This window comes from Entelurus aequoreus, linkage group LG12, assembly GCF_033978785.1.
Source record: "Entelurus aequoreus isolate RoL-2023_Sb linkage group LG12, RoL_Eaeq_v1.1, whole genome shotgun sequence".
Taxonomy (NCBI): Eukaryota; Metazoa; Chordata; class Actinopteri; order Syngnathiformes; family Syngnathidae; genus Entelurus; species Entelurus aequoreus.
In genome coordinates this window covers 22,987,080-23,012,519 of record NC_084742.1, presented here as the reverse complement: position 1 = coordinate 23,012,519, position 25,440 = coordinate 22,987,080, and the positions used below count along the sequence as shown (strand labels likewise).

General features: G+C 39.6%; 2 protein-coding genes across 2 annotated transcripts in view; one reads left to right on the top strand and one right to left on the bottom strand.

Moving 5' to 3' along the window:
• Window positions 1–18,740, bottom strand: part of oxa1l (OXA1L mitochondrial inner membrane protein) — a 23,304-nt gene extending 4,564 nt beyond the window's left edge. The window contains exons 1-10 of the mRNA XM_062065242.1: window positions 18,300–18,740; window positions 12,796–12,930; window positions 11,791–11,907; window positions 11,445–11,721; window positions 11,220–11,363; window positions 11,068–11,153; window positions 7,916–8,080; window positions 7,736–7,840; window positions 7,502–7,658; window positions 7,341–7,421 (exon numbers count right to left, since the gene is read on the bottom strand). Of these exons, the coding sequence (XP_061921226.1) occupies window positions 7,341–7,421; window positions 7,502–7,658; window positions 7,736–7,840; window positions 7,916–8,080; window positions 11,068–11,153; window positions 11,220–11,363; window positions 11,445–11,721; window positions 11,791–11,907; window positions 12,796–12,930; window positions 18,300–18,401 (1,369 nt within the window). The 5' untranslated portion in view covers window positions 18,402–18,740. The remainder of the gene's footprint in view (window positions 1–7,340; window positions 7,422–7,501; window positions 7,659–7,735; window positions 7,841–7,915; window positions 8,081–11,067; window positions 11,154–11,219; window positions 11,364–11,444; window positions 11,722–11,790; window positions 11,908–12,795; window positions 12,931–18,299) is intronic.
• snapc2 (small nuclear RNA activating complex, polypeptide 2) lies at window positions 18,391–25,440 on the top strand. The gene is made up of 6 exons (XM_062065243.1): window positions 18,391–18,785; window positions 23,510–23,683; window positions 23,758–23,890; window positions 23,958–24,359; window positions 24,876–24,964; window positions 25,073–25,440. Exons 1-6 carry the CDS (start codon window positions 18,570–18,572, stop codon window positions 25,307–25,309), a joined length of 1,251 nt encoding a protein of 416 aa, XP_061921227.1. The 5' UTR covers window positions 18,391–18,569; the 3' UTR covers window positions 25,310–25,440.

Below are 25,440 nucleotides of genomic sequence, written 5' to 3'. Positions count from 1 at the left end.
TCTCCACAACCCAAAAAGAAGACAAGTATGGGAAGTGAAGGTTCGCCGTCAACACTGCAGTGCCACCAACTACATCTTGTGCCAGGTAAACACATGAAACGTCATCTGCATTTTGTTCAGGGGAGAAAACACACAAGCTAATACAAACAATAAAGAATAAATTAACAAATTAAAGAGATGGTTTGACAATCTCAGTAAAACTATGCTATTCAGTAACAGCAGAAGAGAAAGTCAAACACAAATACAAATAGACAGAGTAGACATTAAAAGAGTAAAAAAAAAAAAAAATTGGGGGTGTAATAATAGATGATAGTGGATCAATAAAATGTGTCTAAGTGTAAAAGCACAGACATAGCACAGTGATTACAAACAATACATGGTGGGAGACACCACAGTTGACATACTTCACATAAAAGTCATAATGTCTTCGTGAAGGTTTGGTTCAAAATTAGGGTAATAAGTTATTTTTGTCATTCTGCATATTTTTTTGAACGTTTCTTGCGCCTTTGGGTGCGTGTTATAGAGCCTGTTGGTCCCTAAATTGGTAGTTGGTAGCAAAGATGGCGCCCCTCGTTTAGTTGGCCATACTCTCTTTATACACGACTGGGCAAATAAAGAATAGGCGCCAAGTTTGCTACCAAGGATGTGTGTGGCTGTGTCCGGAACATGCATTGCGGTCGTTCAAAATTCAGTTTTCCTGACGAAATCAACCAAAATAATACAAATTTGACCCTTCATTCTTTTCCTTTACAGCCAAACTGTCTCTAATGATTTGACTAAAAGATTAGTTTTTTTCCCGCCAATTGGAAGGTGGTGTCATTTGTCATTGCCAGTTTACTTTCAATTTAAAATCAGGGTTGTTTTGTTTCATCCTGCACTCAAAGCGCATCAACAAATGTGACGACACAATGACAATCACGGCAAGTCTTATTAATCATGAGCCTGGACATATTTGACTGGTTTACACCATCTAGAGACATGCACCCAGTGTGAGGTTCAAACTCTGAGCCACCTATCATGCTGCACCTGCATAGTCCGTGGTATAGCGGACACGAGGTTGTGGACTCTCCAGAGTTAAACAAGAAACCAAAACTACAAATGGCAAAAGATGAAAATAGAAGAGTAAAAAGGCAAAATTTGATTTTAAATAATTGTTAAAATGTTGATACTTTTATCGTAAATTCTGAAATATAAGTCGCTACTTTTTTCCTACCTTTTGAACCCTGCGGCTTACAAAACCGTGTGGCTAATTTATGGATTTTTCTTCGCTGACGGCCCTTAAGCAAATAGATTTTATTAAACACATGCAAAGACATTTAAATTGATGTCTTATTGTTTGTGCTATGACGCTATCTTTTGGACGACTTCGCTCACTGCAGGTTCAGCTGGGTGAACGCCTACAAGTGTTAGCTGTTTAAAGCTTTGAACCGGAAGAAGTACCGTTCTGTCTTCTAATCATCCATAGCGTTTATACTTGTATGGATTCTTCATTTACACTCCAAGCAACGTTTGTAAGTTTTACAGTATAACTAAAACAATTCTTCCTTACTAAACCGTCTAAGATGTGATGTTTGTTGGAAGGTTTTCATGCATATTTGTCCGCGCTATCGTAATGTAATGAAGCTAGCGTCATTAGCATTAACTAAAATGCTAACACGTTCATGAGTGTCTGTGTTAGCATAATTACCTTACAATGGCATCCGGATTGTTTTGTTCCAAAAATGCTCTATGATTGCATTGTTTTTAGCTGTACAAACCGTTCAAATAGCGAAAAGGACAAACGTTTCTTCAGAGTTCCTCGAGAGGTAATAAAGAAGGGAGAAACAGTGCAAGATTTCAGGAGACAACGACAAAAAAAACGACACACACTCCAATCCAAGGGAGCACAGTCGAGGAATGCACGAGTTTGCAGTGATCACTTTGTTAAAGGTTTGTTTGATATACTTTTAACGTTTATTATTTCGTATTTAAGTATTACGATGATGTCATGTTAACGATGGGAAAATGCATTTTTAGACAATATGATTTACCTGAGCGGCTAGGAGACAACGAGAGTAACAAGTGGTAGAAAACGGATTAGAAAGGAGAGATTTTTCTTAAAAAAATCTATTTTTTATTTTTTTACCTGGGGCTTCTCGCGGGCCGGATTTTGGGGACCCCTGCACTAAACAAATTAGCATGTAATAATTACAAATAGGAAACAACAACACAATTCATCCTCAAAAGTACCTCAAAACCTTGCATGCTAATAAGAGTTATATAGTTTCAAGTGAACGCCACTTAACTCATGACCTCCGCTACCGCACTTCATCAACAGCGATCCATTAATCCACAGGCTAATAATAATCCACTCAAATGAGTGAAAAATTTAAGTAATACCATTAAGTTGCTTTGAAGCAAGATAAAATCTGCTGACAGGTCCGAAGCCGCCGTCTGACGTCACTCCATCGTGGCGCGTTTGCAACACGGCATTTATTGACAACTTGCTTAAATGTGTTTCAGTTCATTCTGTCTCTTAACTTTACAACCGAATGATTGACCAATACACTTGATCAGTGAGTCTTTTTACTTTTATTGTTCACACAACACAGACACATACATAGGTCGGTAGCTGTCAACATCCGCTCCGTCACTCAAATACGTCCGTGTGCAACATAACCACAATACTATACTATTGTTACAAAATGCACACCCACATAACATGCGAATTGATTGTATTAATTGATATGATATATTTAATGTTATAATATATTTTAACAAGGTCTGTGCTCTGTACATGAATGCATAAATGATATCTCCTGCTGAGTGTAATTGTAATGAACGGAAACAGTGATGGATCTGTGTGCTCTTTACAGGATGATGACATAACAACTGCATTAGCAAACATAGTTGACTTATTTAAGACTTAAAAAGTAGATTTTGATAAAGGACATCCCTTCTGTGAGATGTTACATCATGTTGTGGAGATGTACAACTTCTTGTGCTAATAAAAAAAACGGTAAAAAGGAAGGATTTTTCCACATTTTTATTTACACAACCTACATATAGTACCGATAAGAGTACCGATAAATACAGGTATCGATAACAAATATCGATAAGGGTGTCGTATCGATAGAATCTTCACGATATACATCCCTACTTACAACACATTTTTGATACGAGTGTTTCGTAAAGCACTATCTCAACGAGTCTAATTAAAGAAAGCAAATGTGAGCACGAGCTAAAAGAGTTAAGCGTTAACCAAAGGCAGCGATCATAAAGGAAGCTTTCAGCACATACACAATGTTGAGATCTATAGTTATATTTTGATAAAGTACAGTATTTTTCGGATTATAAATCGCAGTTTTTTTTCATAGTTTGGCCGGGGGTGGGACATATACTCCGGAGCGACTTATGTGTGAAATTATTAACACATTACCGTAAAATATCAAATAATATTATTTATCTCATTCGCGTAAGAGACGAAGCAAATGTCCGCAATCGTCACACACGTCAACCAATAAGAATTCGGCGGGGGCGGGTCATGGCAGAAGTGCATTGTGGGTCATGGGATGCTAACTGCTGCTACATCCGTAGCTATTAAAATGGATTATTTCAACATTGGCGGTAACTTATAAAAACTGAGAAGGGCTGAACTAAAATGGCACCGAAAAGGAAATCATATACTGCAGATTACAAGCTGGACGTAGTGAAATATGCAGTAGAAACGGCGATCGAGCAGCAGAAAGAAAGGAAACGGCGCATACCAGAGGCGACACCGGGGAGGAAGATTTCATCGGTTTTAGCGATCGGGAGTGACAGATTGTTTGGTAAACGTATAGCATGTTCTATATGTTATAGTTATTTGAATGACTCCTGCCATGATGTGTTGCGTTAACATACCAGGCACGTTCTCAGTTGGTTATTTGTGCGTCATATGGCGTACACTTATTCAGCCTGTTGTTCACTATTCTTTATTTATTTTAAATTGCCTTTCAAATGTCTATTCTTGGTGTTGGATTTTATCAAATACATTTCCCAAAAAAATGCGACTTATACTCCAGTGCGACATATACAGTATATGTTTTTTTCCTTCTTTATTGTGCATTTTCGGCCGGTGCGACGTATACTCCGGAGCGACTTATAGTCCGAAAAATACGGTACTCATAAACGGCGCGTTCAACAACAGTAACAAACATAACTGCAGACACGAAGTTGAATCATGAAACGCAACCTTACCAGAGCAAAAACAATGCATATTTTGGCACCATACCACAGCCACATCTTATGGCGTAGGAAAAGTTTGTTCTCAATCACCTCTATGTGTAGTAACTGAAATTTTAACCGAAGAATACGTTAAAGTCCGACCCTTTTTTTCCCGAAAAATGGCCAAAAACCATCACAGCAAAGTTTGGCGCCATACCACGTCCACATCCTATGGTGTAGGAAAAATGTGTTCGCAATTTATCATCGCCTATATTATGTGTAGCATTTGTAATTTTAACTGCGACTCATTTGCTGAAAGTCCCGGGCAGGAGTTCGTTAAAGTACGACCCCTTTTTTTCACCATAAATGGAAGACAAAACCAAGATGGTCGACTTCCTGTTTGTTTTCAGGTATGGGTTTCTGAGACTTTTATGTGCGTCATGTCATGAAAGAGGTCTCCTGCGATATTTGTGTCGACACGTAAAACAGGTAGGGGGGCGCTTGGTCGGGGGTGGGGGATTGGGGGGGGGGGGGCGTGGTTATTTACAGCTAGAATTCACCAACTCGAGTATTTCATATATATTTCATACATACATACATATATATATATATATATATATATATATATATATATATATATATATATATATATATATATATATATATATATATATATATATGTATGAAATACTTGACTTTCAGTGAATTCTAGCTATATATATATATATAGATATATTTTATTTACATAGAAGAAAAAAAAAATACTTGAATTTCAGTGTTCCGGTGGCTATCCATTAGATGGCAGTATTGTCCTGTTTAACTTCTCCGTTCATGATGAGTATATCATTTCGGCCACCGTGTTCAATAGAGAAGTCTGTTCAACAAAATTTACAGGCAACATACACCTTCCCTTTCGAACTGTCCTGGATGAACTGAAATTCTTGTTTCCATTCGTTTTGGAACTTGCAAGCGTATTTCTTCATCTTGCTCGTCGACGGTGTCGCCATGTCTGTAATTTCCTCGTTCTTCTGCTTCGTCTCCTTGTTGTGTGCGCAGTTGTGCACTCTACTCTCTAAAAGCCCTAGATGTTATGACGTCATTGGGCAGGCAAGCTGTTTATATTGTGGGAAAGCGGACGTGAGAACAGGCTGTCCCCACTCAGTCTCAGGTCCGCATTGAGCTGGAGGGGGCGTGGCCTCCAGCTCCGGCTGAATACCGGGAGTTTGTCGGGAGAAAATCTCTGCCGGGAGGTTGTCGGGAGAGGCGCTGAATACCGGGATTCTCCCGCTAAAAACGGGAGGGTTGGCAAGTATGGTTTACTGTACTGTGCCAACTGTACTACTATATGAGTATGTTATGTATATATTATGTTCTATTGTTTCATTGAAAATAAAACAGCAAAGTCCATTTGGCTGTCATCTGTTTTAATTATGAGACACAATTGTGTCAAAATCATGATTTTTTTTTTCAAGCTTGAAATAAGAAATTATTACTTTAAAAAAGTAGTTTTATACTTGTGAGTGTTGATGACACAGCTTTGAAACACTTGATATTCTAGTTTCAAGCATGTTTTACTCAGGGACGGAGTGGCGAAGTTGGTAGAGTGGCTGTGCCAGCAATCGGAGTGTTGCTGGTTACTGGGGTTCAATTCCCACCTTCTACCTTCCTAGTCACGTCCGTTGTGTCCTTGGGCAAGACACTTCACCCTTTGCCTCTGATGGCTGCTGGTAGCGCCTTGCATGGCAGCTCCCGCCATCAGTGTGTGAATGTGTGTGTGAATGGGTAAATGTGGAAATACTGTCAAAGCGCTTTGAGTACCTTGAAGGTAGAAAAGCGCTATACAAGTACAACCCATTTATCATTCATTTATAATATGGGTCATAAAATCTCAGCTACAAGTTGTAATATCTTACTGAGATAATTTAGGACTAAAACCCTTAAAACAAGCAAAATACTAACATAAAATCTGCTTAGTGAGAAGAATTATCTTATCAGACAGAAAATAAGCAAATATCACCCTTATTTGAGATATATCTAATCCTACTTAGATTTCAGTTTTTACAGTGTAGAAGAAAAACACCGCAATTTCAATAGGGCCTTTGCGATGCTCTGCATTTAATTGGGCCCTAATAAACATTTGCATTTCAATAGGGCCTTCGCAGCATTTGCTGCTCGGGCCCTAATAATAAACAGAGCAGTTTCAATAGGGACTTAACAGGCCTTTGCCTGATTGGCCCCAAAAACATTTTTTTAAACACTCAAATGAGGCAAGATAAGCCATACTGTGCTATAGTTGGGTTACTGTCAGCAGATTAAGCGCTTTTCTCTGCGGTAAACAGCCTGTCATAAACTTTCCCTGAGCTCCATCGGGTGAGACTTCATTGCTTCAGAGGAATACACTTTGTGTGCTACTTGCACTGAATGTTCTGCAAACATTCCACGAGAAATGAAAAAAAAAACATTGAACTTCTACACATTAAACTTTATCAGTCACCTGAAACGCCTGCAACTTTATAACGGTGCTTTGAAAGCCTACGAAGACGCCTACGCTGCTAAAGAAGTTGTATCAAAGCCATTCTTAATAAATTACAGTTAATCTAAATTTAAAAATAATACAAGGCTTTGAAAAGCAGGAAGTTATCTGTATCGGTTTGGAAAAAATATATATCATGCATCGCAACCTATAACCCAAAGCTGACATGCAGGGTGTTATTTTCTTTAACTACCTTTGCCAGGGGATATATTTAATCATAATTAGCGTGTGTTTTGGACATGGCAATGTGTTTGCCCCTGTCGACAAAGTAGATAAGGCTTGGCAGCGGTCTGCTTGCTTTTCATATCATATCATATCATATCTTTACATATCATATCTTAATATTTCTACACGGGTTGGTTTTATCCCATTTGAAAAACGTAAAATATCAAAATGGCTTTAAAAAAAACCTGTTTTCAATTGTGTGTCCCTCAGTGGAAGAAGATTAGACAACGCTGCATTAAATAGAATGTGTGGTGTAAAGTACTTGCAGTAGCAGTTAACAGCCACAGGGGGCCGTCATGTGCAAGATAAAAGTACAGTAGTTTGTTATTGACTGAACGCTCCAGTCTGCTTTCTCCAAAAATGTTTTAAAATCAACTTGAAGCATAATTAAAAGTACCTTTGGCAGCAAGGTCCAGGTGATTTTTGATGCGTCTTTCCCGCTCTTCCAGCTGCCGGAGTAATAGTGCGTTTTTCCATGCTGCAGGGGAAAACAGTGCAGACATTAAACCCCCTTCAGTCACATGAGTAGCATCTTAATGAGATGTTAAAATCACTGACCTTTCTTCATGCTGTCAAGGAAGCCTTCGTTCTGAGCGGAGGGCGGGTGTTTGATCCGCTCTGGTATATTCAGCTTGTCTCGGATCAGCGGGTGTCTGAGCAGGGCCACTTGAGCCAGGGTAAAGCAGTTGGACGTCAGCCAGTAGGTGAACACAGCCTAGCGACACAGCAGAGGAATTGGAATTTATCTCCTGCTCAAGGGAGAAATAAAAAGGAAAAGGAGTCAGGACTGACCGTGGGGAAGTTGATGGTGAGTGGGAGGATGACTAAGGGCATGATCCGGAACACAGTCTTCAAGACACGCAGGTTGGGGTTGTCTAAACCGGACTCGGCGCTCAGCTAACGGCGACATATGTGCTGATTATTAAATTGATTGTCACAACCGTCAACCGTGTGGACGGTATATGGAATGACCTCCACGATGAAGAACATGGTTCCAGTGACGGCAAAAGGCAGGATGTAGAAGGGATCTGCTGCCGTCAAATCCATGAACCACAACGCGCCTCCATGCTGCATGCTGGGCACCGGCAAGTAGGACATCTTCCTCAGCGCAATGAAGAAGGAGATGAAAACAGGTGCCTTTGGAAGTCAATCAAAGATGTCAGTCAGATAAGAGCTGTTTGAGGGTGCATTCAGACTTGTTACTATTGGTTGTCGAATAATATACACATCACACTGGGGATGTGGCAATTGATCGGCCATCGATCAGTATTGGCGGATTTTAATAAAAAAGTATGTGATCGTCATTGCAGATTATTGCCTTTCAATGCCAAACGACAAACGACAATCCCACTTGGCTGATATCATATGTATTTTGAGTACCCCGGCTGACAAGCTAGCAGCTAACTGTGTATTTCCATACACAGTATAGAGCTGCTCTCTTGAGTTAATAATAATCACATGAATTACGGCAAATAAACTGCATTTCTTAATATCTTTAGTATCAATATCAAGTGTTAGGATGAGGCAAAACTTGCTACACAAAGTATGAACAGGCATGGTAATAGCTTAGCAAGCCATTAAGCTAGCTTGAAAGAGCTATTACAGGAAATCAACAAGTAGATGAATATGATTCCAAAGAGAAGATAATATAACAGCAACTGTTGGTGTGTCAGCATTGTGACAATTAGTATACAACACATTAGAGGGACAATCAATCCTTATATTGGTGGTGTTGACACGAAGGCCAAGGGTAATATCACTATAGGATTGATACTAGAATGATATTTTTTTATATTTTTATTTTCTCAAAATCTTTTAATGTTATTTTTGGTAATGTTTACAGATTCAGGGAATAAGTACCTGGACATTAGAGGACTTTGAGGGCAAAAAAAGACTTAAAGGCCTACTGAAACCCACTACTACCGACCACGCAGTCTGATAGTTTATATATCAATGATGAAATCTTAACATTATAACACATGCCAATACGGCCGGGTTAACTTATAAAGTGACATTTTAAATTTGCCGCTAAACTTCCGGTTCGAAACGCCTCTGCGGATGACGTATGCGCGTGACGTAGCCCGGCGAACACGGGTATGCCTTCCACATTGAAGCCGATAGGAAAAAGCTCTGTTTTCATTTCATAATTCCACAGTATTCTGGACATCTGTGTTCGTGAATCTGTTTCAATCATGTTCATTGCATTATGGAGAAGGAAGCCAAGCAAGCAAAGAAGAAAGTTGTCGGTGCGGAATGGACGTATTTTTCGAACGTAGTCAGCCACAACAGTACACAGCCGGCGCTTCTTTGTTTACATTCCCGAAAGATGCAGTCAAGATGGAAGAACTCGGATAACAGAGACTCTAACCAGGAGGACTTTTGATTTGGATACACAGACGCCTGTAGAGAACTGGGACAACACAGACTCTTACCAGGATTACTTTGATTTGGATGACAAAGACGCAGACGTGCTACTGTGAGTATGCAGCTTTGGCTTTTTTTTGCGTATGTACGTAACTTTTTTAAAATATATAAGCTTTATGAACCTTGGGTTAGGTGAACGGTCTTTTGGGCTGAGTGATTGTGTGTGTTGATCATGTGTTTGAATTGTATTGGCGTGTTCTATGGAGCTAGGAGCTAGCAGAGGAGCTAGGAGCTAGCATAACACGTACCGTACCGTAAGTGCGCGTCACGTACGTAACTTTTTAAAAATATATAAGCTTTATGAACCTTGGGTTAGGTGAACGGTCTTTTGGGCTGAGTGATTGTGTGTGTTGATCAGGTGTTTGAATTGTATTGGCGTGTTCTATGGAGCTAGGAGCTAGCAGAGGAGCTAGGAGCTAGCATAACAAACACGCAGGTGTTATTATGCAGGATTAATTTGTGGCATATTAAATATAAGCCTGGTTGTGTTGTGGCTAATAGAGTATATATATGTCTTGTGTTTATTTACTGTTGTAGTCATTCCCAGCTGAATATCAGGTACCGTGAGTATGCAGCCTTGGCTGCTAAACATTCGATAACTTGACCGTATGTGCGCGTCACGTACGTAACTTTTTAAAAATATATAAGCTTTATGAACCTTGGGTTAGGTAAACTGTCTTTTGGGCTGAGTGATTGTGTGTGTTGATCAGGTGTTTGAATTGTATTGGCGTGTTCTATGGAGCTAGGAGCTAGCAGAGGAGCTAGGAGCTAGCATAACAAACACGCAGGTGTTTTTATGCAGGATTAATTTGTGGCATATTAAATATAAGCCTGGTTGTGTTGTGGCTAATAGAGTATATATATGTCTTGTGTTTATTTACTGTTGTAGTCATTCCCAGCTGAATATCAGGTCACCCTCGGCTCTCACAGCATCTTCCCTATCTGAATAGCTTCAACTCCCCACTAGTCCTTCACTTGCACTTTACTCATCCACAAATCTTTCATCCTCGCTCAAATTAATGGGGAAATTGTCGCTTTCTCGGTCCGAATCTCTCTCACTTCATGCGGCCATCATTGTAAACAATAGGGAACTTTGCGTATATGTTCAACTGACTACGTCACGCTACTTCCGGTAGGTGCAAGCCTTTTTTTTATCAGATACCAAAAGTTGCAATCTTTATCGTCGTTGTTCTATACTAAATCCTTTCAGCAAAAATATGGCAATATCGCGAAATGATCAAGTATGACACATAGAATAGATCTGCTATCCCCGTTTAAATAAAAAAAATTCATTTCAGTAGGCCTTTAAAAGAGTTGTAGATAGTAGTGTTTAATTTTGTTTGGGTATTGTGGACTTTGTTTTACTCGAACAGTTGTAATAAAAGATAATACCTGGTTTACATACTGTGCTGATATCGTTAAATTGTCAAATTAAAAAACTTACAGTAAATACATGTTATCGGTATTGGTCATGGATGATCGGAATCGGCAGCATAAAACCCTGATTGGAACATACCTGCATCACATATGCTGTCCAATTGAAGCACAACTAATTGAGAGCACTATTAGACCCGCTGACAAAAAAACATGTATGAAGGCAAACCAGACCACACTAAAGTGACCACCAATTTTTAGAAAATTACTTTTACCAAACTACCGTAGTGTTTATGCACCCTGAATGTAGGAACCGCAAAACTAACTTGCACTAGGGGAACCAGGAGGCCACGCTGGGGATTGATGTCGTTCTTCTTCTGGAACAAAGTGAGGTCGGTGTAGGCTTTGGCGACTGTAAACAACAGTGTGTGCGTGAGGCAAATGCAAGCCAAAAGAAATCACTGCAAGGAGCACTTACATTCAAATTTGTTTCCGCTCTCTTTGGCCTCCGTCAACCTGGTGTTAAGCTTGGTAATCACCGGCATGACGTTGTTCAGTTTGGCCGCCTCCCGCTGGCCCTTCACTATGACTGGAAACACCATCAGGCGGGCCACAACTGTTCCTGGAAGATGACGGCAGACAACAAGCACAGTGGGCGTCTATTCAGCGGAACAGCCACAATGTGTCCGTTCCTGTCGCTTACCTACAACAATGGCTCCCCACCAGGGAATACCCACATCTACGTGCAGGAACTCTAACATGGTCTGGATCATACCCACAGGAGTGTGACCAGCAAGTCCCAGCTCTACTAGGCGGACCTCTGTAGTCACAGCCTGCAGAACCTCCACGGCAGCCGGCGCCACATCAATAGCAGGCTCTAACGAGGCTTGTGTCAAAAGCGGGATGGGGTGGACAGAATCCACGATGGGGGAAGGGGCCATGTTAGATGTTGTTACCACGGAAACAGGTTGGAGCATCATCTAAAAATATGAGTGATATTCAAATGAGTTTTAGCCGATTTCTCCAGCTTTAGACTTGCTCTCAGCCACCTGTTCAGGAATTGCTTGAGGAAGGACGGGGTTGGTTCCGTCAAGAAAAGACGCAGATGAGGACGCCAAAACTGGCCCACCATCAGGTACATCTACGCTGACGCCACCAGTTGGCAACTGGGTAGAAAGAAAACCCTTTCATTTACAGTCAAACCTGCCTATCACAACCACTCAAGGGAAACAGCAAAAGTGGCCACTATATGCAGGTTTCCAGGCATTTTGAATTTGCGGTCATCTTGATTTTTTGACCAGTAGATGTACATGTGCTTTGTCTATTCTAGCAAGTGTGATTGGGTAATATAAACAGCAATGATGCATTTGTTTTGCTGTTAGTTAACAGGCCCAATTATAATGAACACATGAATAACTAGAAAAGTAGTCGCAGAGCACAGACCTCCACCAGGTCCTATCTCCCCAAAGTCGATTTTTATAACTAGTTGATTTTTTTAATCATTTAAAAAAAAATCCTGAATCCAGATGGTGATCCGGATCACCCCAAAAATCGAATTACCTGTTCCCTATCCCTTTTCTGATATTTCCTGAAATTTTCCTCAAAGGCCTCAAATAACTTTTTGACTTACAGTAAGTTGCTAATGTAGCAGGAAGGGATTTCGAGCCCTGCCATTTGGAGACAGGGTAACGGGAAAAGCTTTAAGACACGGTTAGTCAGGGATATTAAGTAACAAACAGGAAAACAGAAGTTTGGCGCAGACTTCAGTGAGACAGCAGGTCAGAAAGTGTGAATGTGTAAGCGTGTTTGTGTGTACAACTGAGATTCGAGATATCAACATCATGCATTAATGCAGCAAATGTTAATATTAGTTGCAACTATACAAAATAGAAAAACGATTCTGTGATGCAAGTAAGTGGCTGTTATAGATAAGGTTTATAACACTTATTTTCTCTGCTGGGAAAAATGTTTGTGGCTGTTATCGGCAAGTGGACGCTAACACAGGTTTAACTTCAACTACCTTGTAACTGGTGTAAGTTAGACTGCAAACTCACCTCGGAGCTGCTGTGTCGCACTACCACAGCCTTGATAAAAAGCCTTTCATTGCGTCGGCGGAACAGCAGGGACGTGCTGGAGGAAGGACTGTTGAAGTCAAACACAGTGTGTAGATGGGATCTTTGTGACAAGCGCTGTTTGGTGAGAGAATAAGCATCAGTCATGGTGGTGATCAACCAACATAGTGACACAACATATAATGGTAGCTTTGGCACTAAATCGATTAGTGCTTGTTCTACAGCAGGAATTTGGCCAATTTCTTGGGCTCTTGAAAAACCCCATTGCGTTTCTACTAAAATTCCAAAAGTTACACCTTCAGGCCAGAAAAGTTCCAGCTTGTCCACCAGGATCCTTTTTCAGAAAATCAGGAACTATTAATAAAACAAATACATTGTTCTTTGTCTTTGTTTACCATTTGGTAATTATATTTTACCTTGTTATAGAGCAACTATCTACTAGCTAATGTTAGCATTAGAATGTGACAACGTGTTTAACAAAGACATTTAGAAAAATGTACCTATTCAAAAGTCAGCCTACTTTCTTCTGGGCACCACCGTCATGTCTTTAATTACAGACATTCCTGAGGTCTGGCTCCCCAAGTAGCCTGGCAAAACTATTTTTGTATTTGGTAACATTTTTGTTTTGTGTTTGTTTTTGATACTGCAGCATTTATGTCAGGGGTCGGCAACCCGCGGCTCCGGAGCCGCATGCGGCTCCTTGACCACTCTGATGCGGCTCAGCTACATACATGCCGACCCCCCCGATTTTCCCAGGAGATTTATGGATCTCAGTATCTTTCATAGATTACTCCCAGGGAAAAAATAATCCTATTTACACTCTAATTACTAAATAAAGGGCGTGCCCTAATTGCACTGCAGTAATTGTCCTCTATAACATTTACATACAGCGTGCCAGTCCAGCCACATGTTGCATGTTGTTATTACTCGCACACACAGGAGACAGCAAAGCATACTTACTCATCAGCCACACAGCTTACACTGACGGTAGCCGTATCAAACAACTTTAACATTGTTTTGTTACAAATATGCGCCACACTGTGAACCCACACCAAAAAAGAATGAAAAACACATTTCTGGAGAACATCCCACCGTAACACAACATAAACACAACACAACCATTACCCAGAATCCCATGCAGCCCTAACTCTTCCGGTCTACATTATACACCCCCGCTACCACCAAATCCCCCCACACATCAACCCCCCCTCTCCGTGCGTTGGTTGAGCGGAAGAGTTAGTGCTGCATGGGATTCTGGGTATTGGTACCGTCAGTGTAAGATGTGTGGCTGCTGAGTTAGTACGCCTTGCTGTCACTTAAGTGAGCAAGCTGAAATTGCATTCTACGTGTGGTCGAGCAGGTACACTGTTAGGGCAGGCTGTAGAGGGCGCCAAATGCAGTGTCATCACGCTCTGATATTCGGGAGTCTCCCGGGAAAAATGAGAAGGTTGGCAAGTATGACGCTATCAAGCGCCATTCATTCAAAACTCGCGGGCTGCACTAACATCAAATTTCCACATTAAAGTGCGTGCCGGTGCGTGTGTCGGAGACCTCTGGTTAACATAGCACAAAGCATTTAAGCTTTGTATGCAGTGTTTTTCATTTTAATTTTTTTTTGTGGCTCCCATTACTTTCTTTAATTTGTGAAACTTGCCAAAATGGCTCTTTGAGTGGTAAAGGTTGCCGACCCCTGGTTTATGTGATTGCAGAATTTTTAATTTGCAGCTTTTCCTCGGTGCATTTGTTTAATGGTATATGATGTTGTTTGGGAATTTCAGGACGTTGCTGTGTGTTTGTCACTATTGGCCAACGTATACAGTATCAATATCGGAATACATTATTTCTACATATGTCATTAGCCTGATTTTATTACATGACCTTCAACTTTGAGTTGCGGTGTGCTGAGTGCCAAGCAGGGAGGTTATGGGTCCCATTTTTATAGTCTTTGGTATGCAGTACTTTCCTGAGCATGAGCAACAAAAACTCTCACTGACAAACTATTTAACTTCCCGTGTCGTAGCAATGAACACAGTATGCTATGTCTATGAGGTTGGTTTTTTTCCCCTTGACCTCAGTCTGGACCCCCTCTCCAGGGGCCCAGACTTAGGCTATGTCTACACTAAGCCGGATAACCCCTTAAACGAATAATTATTTAGCCTAAGCATCGTGTCAGCCACACTAAACCATAGTTTAAGGTAACTCTCTTTGGAATTTTTTTTACACGGAATTAGACTGAATTTTTTTCTTACCCCTCACCCCTCCCCAGCGTTTCTCACCTTTTTTGTAAGGGGCGCCGGAAGTTGGCAGACCCGTCAGCGATCCTGTTCTGTCTCCCTGTAATGTTTGTCTGCTCTTGAATGGGATTGTGCTGAAAATCTTAATTTCCCCACGGGGATTTATAAAGTACTTTTGATTCTGAGTACCGTATTTTTTGGAGTATAAGTCGCTCCGGAGTATAAGTCGCACCGGCCGAAAATGCATAATAAAGAAGGAAAAAAACATATATAAGTCGCACTGGAGTATAAGTCGCATTTTTTGGGGAAATGTATTTTATAAAACCCAACACCAAGAATAGACATTTGAAAGGCAATTTAAAATAAATAAAGAATAGTGAACATCAGGCTGAATAAGTGTACGTGATATGACGCATAAATAACCAACTGAGAACGTGCCTGGTATGTTAACGTAACATATTATGGTAAGAGTCATTCAAATAACTACAACATATAGAACATGCTATACGTTTACCAAACAATCTGTCCCTCCTAATCGCTAAATCCGATGAAATCTTATACGTCTAGTCTCTTACGTGAATTAGCTAAATAATATTATTTGATATTTTACGGTAATGTGTTCATAATTTCACACATAAGTCGCTCCTGAGTATAAGTCGCACCCCCGGCCAAACTATGAAAAAAACTGCGACTTATAGTCCGAAAAATACCGTATTTAGGGAATTTCTATCCACAAATTGTTGGACATCAAATTATATTAGCAAATGTCTTTGCTGAGATTGCGCCTCAATTATCTCATTTGTTTATTTATTTTTTTGGTAGGTTTAAAGATAGCATTTTTGTAGAAGGAAAACAAAAGGAAAAGCTACACATTTTGGAAATGAAGATTAAAGAAAGCTTCCTAATCGCCTCGCCAGGTAGACTTTTCTGGAGGTGTGCATCAAGCTGTAACAGAGGGTTCTGAGTTTTCGGAGATAGCTAGCGTGGCTTTTACCCAGAAAATTTACACTTTAACAAATACAGTATATCTACAAACTGGAGCAGAGAAGTGAAATTGTAGTGTTTGCCTGTCCCCTGGTGGTCATCGTGATTACAACAGAAACATCACTAATGAGGGGGCATACTTGCCAACCCTCCCGAATTTTCCGGGAGACTCACGAATTTCAGTGCCTCTCCCAAAAATCTCCCGTGACAACCATTCTCCCGATTTCCAGCCAGACTTAAGGCACGCCCCCTCCAGGTCCATGCGGACCTGAGTGAGGACAGCCTGTCGTCAGGTCTGCTAAACTGTTGGCCAACCAAAAAGTAACCACAGAACACTAGTGTTCTGTAGTTACTTTTTGGTTGGCCAATGGTTTACGTTGTATTGCGCACCCTGACCGCAAGTGTAGGAGTCTTTTTTTTTTACAAACCTTTATTTATACATTTCAACATTTACAAAACAGTTGAAAATAATAATTAAAGTAAATACAAAAACAGTACAAAGCATCACCAGGGGGTTGTAAATTCAAAGTAACTAAAATAGAATACAATATATATATATATATATATATATATATATATATATATATATATGTATATATATATATGTATGTGTGGGAAAAAAATCACAAGACTATTTCATCTCTACAGGCCTGTTTCATGAGGGATTTCCTCAATCCTCAGGAGATCGAAAATCTCCTGAGGATTGAGGAAATCCCTCATGAAACAGGCCTGTAGAGATGAAATAGTCTTGTGATTTTTTCCCCACACATACATATTACGCTCTACCACGGTATCGAGCACTATTTTTTGGATAATCTAATTAAGACATATATATATATATATATATATATATATATATATATATATATATATATATATATATATATATATATATATATATATATATATATATATATATATATATATATATATATAATAAACAAATTGCAAAGCCATAGGCTCACTCAATTTCAGTAAATAACTTAAATTTGGAACACAGCATCATCGTTTTTACAGCTTTTTGGTTGTTAGAGGTAGAAAGTGTTTTAATGTAGACTAGAGTTCTAAATATTTTTTAAAGGCACAAAAAAACTGGTCGGGTATTGAGAAACTTACATTTATGAATATAAAACTTAGCTAATAGTATAATGAGGTTGCAAAGGTACAATTCCTTTTCAATTTTTTTTTCATACAGTGTAAATCCAAATAGCACATCTTTAATGCAAGTGCGGGAGTCGGTTCAGAAGTATGAAGTAAAGAAACGTAACTTTGTCACCTCGCCTGGTTATTGACTCCAACCCAGAATATTACACTGCCCATACCTACGCTCCTTCAAAAGCTGTGCTACTGGCTGCAAAGTATTGCACTTTCAAATACAACAATGAGTAGAGAGGAGTGTTAAATGAGTATATGTGTAAATAAATGAACACTGAAATTCTAGTATTCATTTTATCTACATGTATATATATATATATATATATATATATATATATATATATATATATATATATATATATATATATATATATATATATATATATATATGTGTGTATATATATATATATATATACATATATATGTATGTATGTATGTATATATATATATATATATATACATACATATATATATATATATATATATATATATATATATATATATATATATATATATATATATATATATACATATATAATAAAATACACATATATATATAGCTAGAATTCACTGAAAGTCAAGTATTTATTTTATTTACACATATATATATAAGAAATACTTAAATTTCAGTGAATTCTAGCTATAAATATACTCCTCCCCCCTTAACCCCGCCCCCGCCCACCTCAACCCCACCAATCTCCCGAATTTGGAGGTCTCAAGGTTGGCAAATATGTGAGGGGGTGTTGGTTTGTTTGCATATTTCTATCCATCCATTTTTTTGAATTAATCATAATATAAATAAGGAATGTAATAAAAATCGAAGTAATCGTTCATTCTCGTTGTTTCCTTAAGTACACATAAGCCTATCCTAATTTGCAAAACACACACCCAATAAGGGGTGTCTACTCAACTACTGTTATTAAACAAGCATCAACGTAACACACAAGTAATGGAAGCTGTAGTTTATGCAAAGGACGCTGCTGTCAAAGTCATCCATGGACTACGAACTGCACAGCGTAGATGCTAACCGGCCAGCGGCCTAGCTTGCTCGGTACGTCTTTTACCAGGTTTAAGAATGAAATAAACCATCGTGAAAATGTGAGAAAAACCTACATGGCTCCAAATTTGTGGACGAGGGTGAATGCAGCCGCTCTGCTGTCTGGGGAAACATCTTGCTAAGCTCCACGGAGTCAGCCCGCTCCTGATGGCAGCCATCTTCACAGGATGTGACGTACGACGGACACGAGGAAGTCGGGAGGTTTCCGCCTCATACCGGAAGTGAGGCGGATGTTATTGGAAGGCTAAGCAGCAGAAGCTAGTATCCTCAAAGCAGACGCTTTCATAAAGTATAGAGGAATTTGACGCTATTGTCTGGAAGTCGACATGAGGCCTCCTGCTCGCACACGTAGGAAACCTGACCGCAACTCGACTACCCGACCAGGGACGCAGCACGCACAGGAGAACGCCTACAGCTGGTCCAAGAAGGAGCGGCAGAAGCTCGTCAACGCCCTGACGGTGCTCAGACGTGAGCACGGAGAGCTGACCAAGATTGACTTCTCTCTGCTTAACCTTCAAATACCTTCGCGCTCCGTCTCTGAGGTACATATCTTCAGTCCCCCTATAACAATGCTTCTCTATGATTTTATTTTACGCCTTCCTATTTCCTCATTTGCATATCATCATATCCGTGATGATATGATATCATAGACTTAGACAAACTTCAATGATCCACAAGGGAAATTTTTCAACACAGTAGCTCAGTTACAATGATGGAAAGTGTAAGGATGGAAAGGACAATGCAGGTATAAATAGACTAAATATAGCGATATAAAATATGAAATATATACATATGTGTACAGTATATTATATATACAGATATTATATTATGTCTATAACATATATACAATATATAACAATTACCATGTACAATTGTACAATATTACAGTATATGTGACAGCAGCAGCATAAAATAGAGAGTAGATCCAGCAGATAATAGACATTAAAAACAAAGCGAAGTAGCTGACATAGAAGGTGTCAGGTAATATGCAGATATCATCTATTGCTGTATGGCGAGTGATTATACAGCTGGATGTATGAACTCCGCTGTCCCTCAATTGTCAGGTGGAGTGGGTGGGTGGGCAGGATTGTCCATGATGGCCAGCAGTTTGTCCAGTGTCCTCCTGTCCCACACTGACACAAACGCCTCCAACTGCGTGCCAATAGTTTGGCCGGCTTTCCGGATCAGTTTATCAATCCGGTTTGAGTCCCTTTTGCTGGTGCTGCTCCGCCAACAAACCACTGCAAAGTACAGGGCACTGGCCACAACAGCTTGCTGCACACATTAAAGGACCTAAGCTTCCTCAGGAAAAAGTCTGCTCATGCCCTTCTTGTAAACAGCTTTGCAGTATTAACATTAAAGACAACAAAAAAGAAATATACATCAACTTACAATAAATAATACCTTTATTAACATTGTATTTAGTCTGGAACAGATAACGGTGCGTCAATTTGCCTGAAATAAATAATGGTATCCTTATTATAAACTTAAAAGTATTTTTTGACCGACTTGAAGCATTTGATACTGAAACATAATATTCAATAACCTCAATAAGTAATAATGAAATCAAATTTAACGGGAACATTAACTCAGAACACAAAATTACACTTTAACCGTCAACACATAATATTCAATAACCTCAATAAGTAATAATGGCATCAAATTTAACGGGAACATTAACTCAGAACACAAAATTACACTTTAACCGTCAAAACAAATGAGTTCAGTATATGTTGTTGAGCCTACGAAGAGATGTATTTATATTTTTTAATACTATTAAGGATATTTTGTTGATGCTAGCGAATATCAACTAAGATGCTATAATGTGGTCATCCGTGTCGAATAAAGAAAGCTCTTGGCTTTCCTGTACATGAACTCTTTTAGTTTCTGTTATGAAAATTGAGCAATCACAATATTTATTACTAGGACTTAACATGCTTTTAGTTTATTTGCACAAGCATGTCTTCGTAGTTATATTTAGGCATAGCAGCCACTAAAGAACTAAAAACTAATGTGATCTATTATCCTTTCTTTACGTTTAGTTCTGCTATCAGACACTAATAATATAGTAGAGAATAAACTCGATTGCATTACAAGTTTCTCAAACAAACATTTTACAAAGTGACCGCTGCAGACACAAGCGGTCCGATGGTTTACCATGAATTGATTAACGTGGACCCTGACATAAACAATTTGAAAAACATATTCGGGTGTTACCATTTAGTGGTCAATTGTACGGAATATGTACTGTACTGTGCAATCTACTAATAAAAGTTTCAATCAATCAATTATTACAAGATGATGAAAGTGATATTTTTAAGAGCCCTTTCTTTCGACCTACTTTAGTTTTTTCCGGATTTTATTACCTTTATGAACCACTTCTTTCGGGACTCTATGTCCTATGTCTGTATTTGAACGATTGAAACACCCAAGAACAGGACAGCAATATGGCATATGCTGCTCAAACGTTACATTCACTCTCACTTCTTTTAATGCTACACTCACGCTGCTTGACCATCGTATGAATTAAGTCGCGAAGAAGAAAAGCGGATGTGACGTCATATGCAACCAACCTATTGACCTTGTTGTTACTCGCTACACTTAGAAATTAGAATCATTGCATGGATTTGGTAGAAAGCAGCTTAATTAGATATTGTGCGACTTCGATTGAAAACTGGATACACTGCGATTGACTAGAGCGGGCTTTCTCATATGAGCCAGTTTTTGTCAAAGATCATTGCACTGCTCTTAAAAACATCTAAAAAGAGAAGTCTGAGGGAGGGGGACTGTTTACACCAACAAGGGGACATAGATTAAAGCTATCAAAGCTGAAATAAGTCAATGTTTTACATTTATCTTGATACAATAAAAGCCTACCTGTTTAATAAGTGGCAGAACATTCTAGACAAGGCCAGTTTTAATACTATGCCTTAGCACATCCCTGTTGGGTCAAATCTTATCAAACAGCAGTATTTTCACACTAAATCTTCATTTATGTATTTACAATTCATTCATTGAAGCAGAACTGTTACCACAACAGAACATTTGGCTTTATAATCACTGTAAACACATTGGCAGATCCTTGCATTAATATTTCAACTTTGCTAGCAAACCTAGAACACTGCAGTATAAACTTGTTATTTACATAACTGAAGCGTTCCGCAGAGCATCCATTGATGTCCTCTCCTTTTTGGAAGTTACACATTTTTTTTCTTAATATGATTGATGAAACTAAAGTGTTGATAAGGGGACGGCGTGGCGAAGTTGGTAGAGTGGCCATGCCAGCAATCGGAGGGTTGCTGGTTACTGGGGTTCAATCCCCACCTTCTACCATCCTAGTCACGTCCGTTGTGTCCTTGGGCAAGACACTTCACCCTTGCGCCTGATGGCTGCTGGTTAGCGCCTTGCATGGCAGCTCCCGCCATCAGTGTGTGAATGTGTGTGTGTGAATGTGTGAATGTGGAAATACTGTCAAAGCGCTTTGAGTACCTTGAAGGTAGAAAAGCGCTATACAAGTATAACCCATTTATCATTTATCTAGCTCAGGGGTGTCAAACTAATTTTATCTCAGAGGCTAAATTGGGGAAAATATTCCCTTGTGGGCCAGACTGGTAAAATCATGGCATGATAACTTAAAAATAAATACAACTTCAGATGGTTTTGGACATTCTGAAAATGTACATATTACAAATAATCCTCTTGGTAAAACACTTAAAGTTGGCTGAAAATTCTGAGGAAAAAATTTGTGCAGTTTCAAAAAAACCATGAAGAACACAATTAACATAGACATTCTCGCAGTATATTTACAAAGCCATTAAACGTTAAGCACTTTCTGTTTTGCATTCTCATGTTGACAGTTCACCATTAAAGACATGTTGTGAAAAGCAATCAAGTGTTTCCTCAAACCGCCGCATTGGTGACATCCACATCTGCCACAACGCATTCACTTATTATTTTCAAATATTGCAATTATAAACAAAACAATTTTCAAAATTACACCATAGCCAAAATCAAGGTAACATAACCACAAACTTTACTAATGTAAACATAGTAGACTTAAGCATAAAATAAAATAAAATAAACAACAATTGTAGAAACACATTTTTACAATGAAGTTTTGGGTGTGCATCGCGCCGTCAAACAATTGCAAACGCTGCACGGAATTTTAACTACAAAGATGATGGTCATGTTGACTTACGGTAAGTATTTGCATCTTACAGTTTAACAGTTTCGTTATTTTATCCATTGAGTGGATAATTTACAATGAAATATGGTATTGTGCGTCAATACTGCATCAGTCTGCTGCCAGCCACAACAGGAGCAGATTGTTTGCACAAGCGCTGATTGCAGTAGCGGCAGCAAATCTACAGGGTACTTAAAGTCAGCTGACACGTCACCTTTAAACAGTGTCATTTGTGACGTGGGTTACATTTGAATTGCTAATATGATATATAGAACAGCGGTTTCTTTCATAAAAAAATTGCAGCTAATTTTTATCCTTAGCAAAGTCATTTTGCGGTCCGCAGGCCGTATTAACCCGTTCGGCCCACAGGCCGTACGTTTGACACCCCCTGCTGTAACTTGTTTACTTCAGATGAAGTCAGTCGTCATTTGTTCAACTTCTTTAGTTAGACTAATGTTTTTCCTCAAGGTTCCATTTTAGGTCCTCTCTTTTTCATCATTTGGGCTGTACAACTGATGGCCTGCGAGTTTTGTTAAAAAAACTTAAAGGGACTGACATTTTGCAGCAGATTCTTCAAAACACTAGAGTGCTGTCATAGAGATGATCTTTGCCTAGCTTTTTTGCAGAAAACAGCAAAGCGCTCCTGTAACTCTGACAAAATGAATAGACCTAAATCAAATGTCTACTATAGAGGACACTGGTTCTCTGGATTATACCAACTAAGACTAATAGTGAAGTGAGAAGTCCGGTCCCCTGGTTCTTAACTTTCTGGAAATGTGGCCCCAAAACAATTTAGCTGAACCTCCCTGCTCTAAAACCCACATAATTTTAAAATTAAATTTAAATGGGTATACTTATTAAATCTCAATGGTACATTAAAATCCGCAATGCACTGAGACCGTAGTAGCAAGGGAACACTTTAAATGTAGTGACCGTAGTATGTCAAGTGATCAACACTGAATAGTCACTTGTCTTTTTTTTGTTTGATGTTAGCCATAAGCCAATGATGTCTTCCAATAATGTTTTGTGTCAAGCTCAGCACTGTGATTTGTGTGTAAAAAGGGTAAACTGTTATTTATGTAGCTCCAGTCTGTGGTGGAAAGTCTTCAGAACAAAGTAATCTCCTCAGCCAGCTCCCAGATGAAGGCGAAGATGTCGGCAATGAAGAAGATGGGGTCGCCCATCGAGATTTGGACCCGCTTGGCCTCTGCTGTGTGCGGAAGCATCAAAAAGCCCATTTCCTCCGCTTTCTCTCAGGTGTGGCAGCTAGACGTCTCCCATAACTTTCAATTTTACTTCATGAAATTGCTTAACTCATCTGTGTCCCTCAGATGCTAACTGTGGCGTCCACAGAACCTTGCACTCTCCAGAACTGTGACCCACCCCAGCTTCACACAGCACTGCGCACTGATTGTCCTGTTGGACGGACCGTCCCTTTAACACCTGTACTTTCACCTGTCAAAGGTGTGGACCTGGACTCAAAGTAGGTTGCCAAAAATGTCATCTTCCTTTCTTCTTGTGTTTACTGCAGCCGAGGTGGTTTTCAAGACTCAGGCTGCAGCTAAAAGACCAGAGCATGATCCGCCCTTCGCGACCATGTCCTCCTGCCAAGTGTCTGTTACTCAGGAGCCAAGTTCCTCTCACACCCCCATCATTCCTCCTGCAGCTTCACCTGTTTCTGCTGCAAGGCCCATCACTTCCCATGCTAGTTCCTCAGCTTCATATTCTTCCAACTTTTCCTCCACAAGCGCCTCACCCTCTCAGCACGCCAAGCCCGCTGTGATGAAGACCCACTTCAGTCACACCAGCAAACACATCACCATAGACTCTTCCAGGGTCCTGGGTGTTAATTTTGTGGTGGACTTTGAGAGGATTTACAACTACTTGAGCACCATCAACCAGCCGGACTGCAAGTATGAGCTCACACCCATGGGTGAGTACCTAAATTATATTGTTTATGTTGACAACCCATTTGTCAACCAGCTTGAGTCTCAGTCCATCGTGTTCCTATTATTGCGGACTTGTGCCGGCTTAAATCGACATCGACGTACACGTTGACCATTTTAGTCAATGAAAAAACCAAGCAGTTACAAGGGCAGTATTGGTCATATCGATGCTGATATTTAAATTTTCAAGCTCATTACATTATTAAATATCTGATCACAATTATAATCAGACAAAAACACAGGATAGGGTGAATACTACCAATTAAATATTTAAATGATTCCCTATTCAGTACTGGTTCTGTTTTAAATCTTTTATGTTTTGCCTTTCAAGCCCTCCTGTGTCCAGGGACTTATTGGCTGAGTTTGTAAACAATAACAAAAACAACAAAAAATGTGTGATAATAAACCACAACACTAGTTGACAAGTGCTTATGTCGAATAGATTCAGCCAGTTGAAGGACGCCGACATGTCGAGTTCAGAATGTGTGTCTCGTGTCCCTCAGAGAGCGCCATCGTCTTGGACCTTCTCATGTCCCTACCAGAGGAGCTCCCCCTGCTGGACTGCAAAAAACTGCACAGTTATCTAATCCAGGTACGGATGCTTCTGAAATATAACAAAGTCCTCCAGAGTGTGTAGTGCGTTTTTAAGTCTTGATTTTAAGGCTACGGTCTACCACACAGTGTTTCCTCCATCTTCCAGGTGTACGACAACCTCTCAAAACCTTCCAGTTCCAAGCAGGTCAAAGAAATGTTACAAGAGCTAAAGACACGCCAGCAAGGAAGCACACAGCCAGAGCCTCAGCAGGAGTGCAGTGGGACGTCCAGCCCAAATGAATCATCAGGGAGTAACGGACTAACAACAGATGTAAAACACACTGAACACTGTCCTCCTCTCAACCCTTTAATGATTCCACTGGACTTGCTAAAACGCGCATAGCATGACATTGTGTGGTTGTAGCTTTTACAAGTACATAATATTACATGCTCACATTTTTTCATAGTTTTTCTGCTCGTTCACATTTGTTTTGCTTACTTTTAGTTTTGTTGAATTAAAATGGCTGACACAAA

What these genes read in the sequence shown, in the direction of transcription:
- snapc2 (XM_062065243.1), top strand. Translation starts at nt 18,570, where the DNA reads ATGAGGCCTCCTGCTCGCACACGTAGGAAACCTGACCGCAACTCGACT. An exon ending in TTTCCTCCGCTTTCTCTCAG is followed by an intron (nt 23,684 to 23,757) that starts GTGTGGCAGCTA and finishes TGTGTCCCTCAG; the next exon opens with ATGCTAACTGTGGCGTCCAC. An exon ending in GTATGAGCTCACACCCATGG is followed by an intron (nt 24,360 to 24,875) that starts GTGAGTACCTAA and finishes CGTGTCCCTCAG; the next exon opens with AGAGCGCCATCGTCTTGGAC.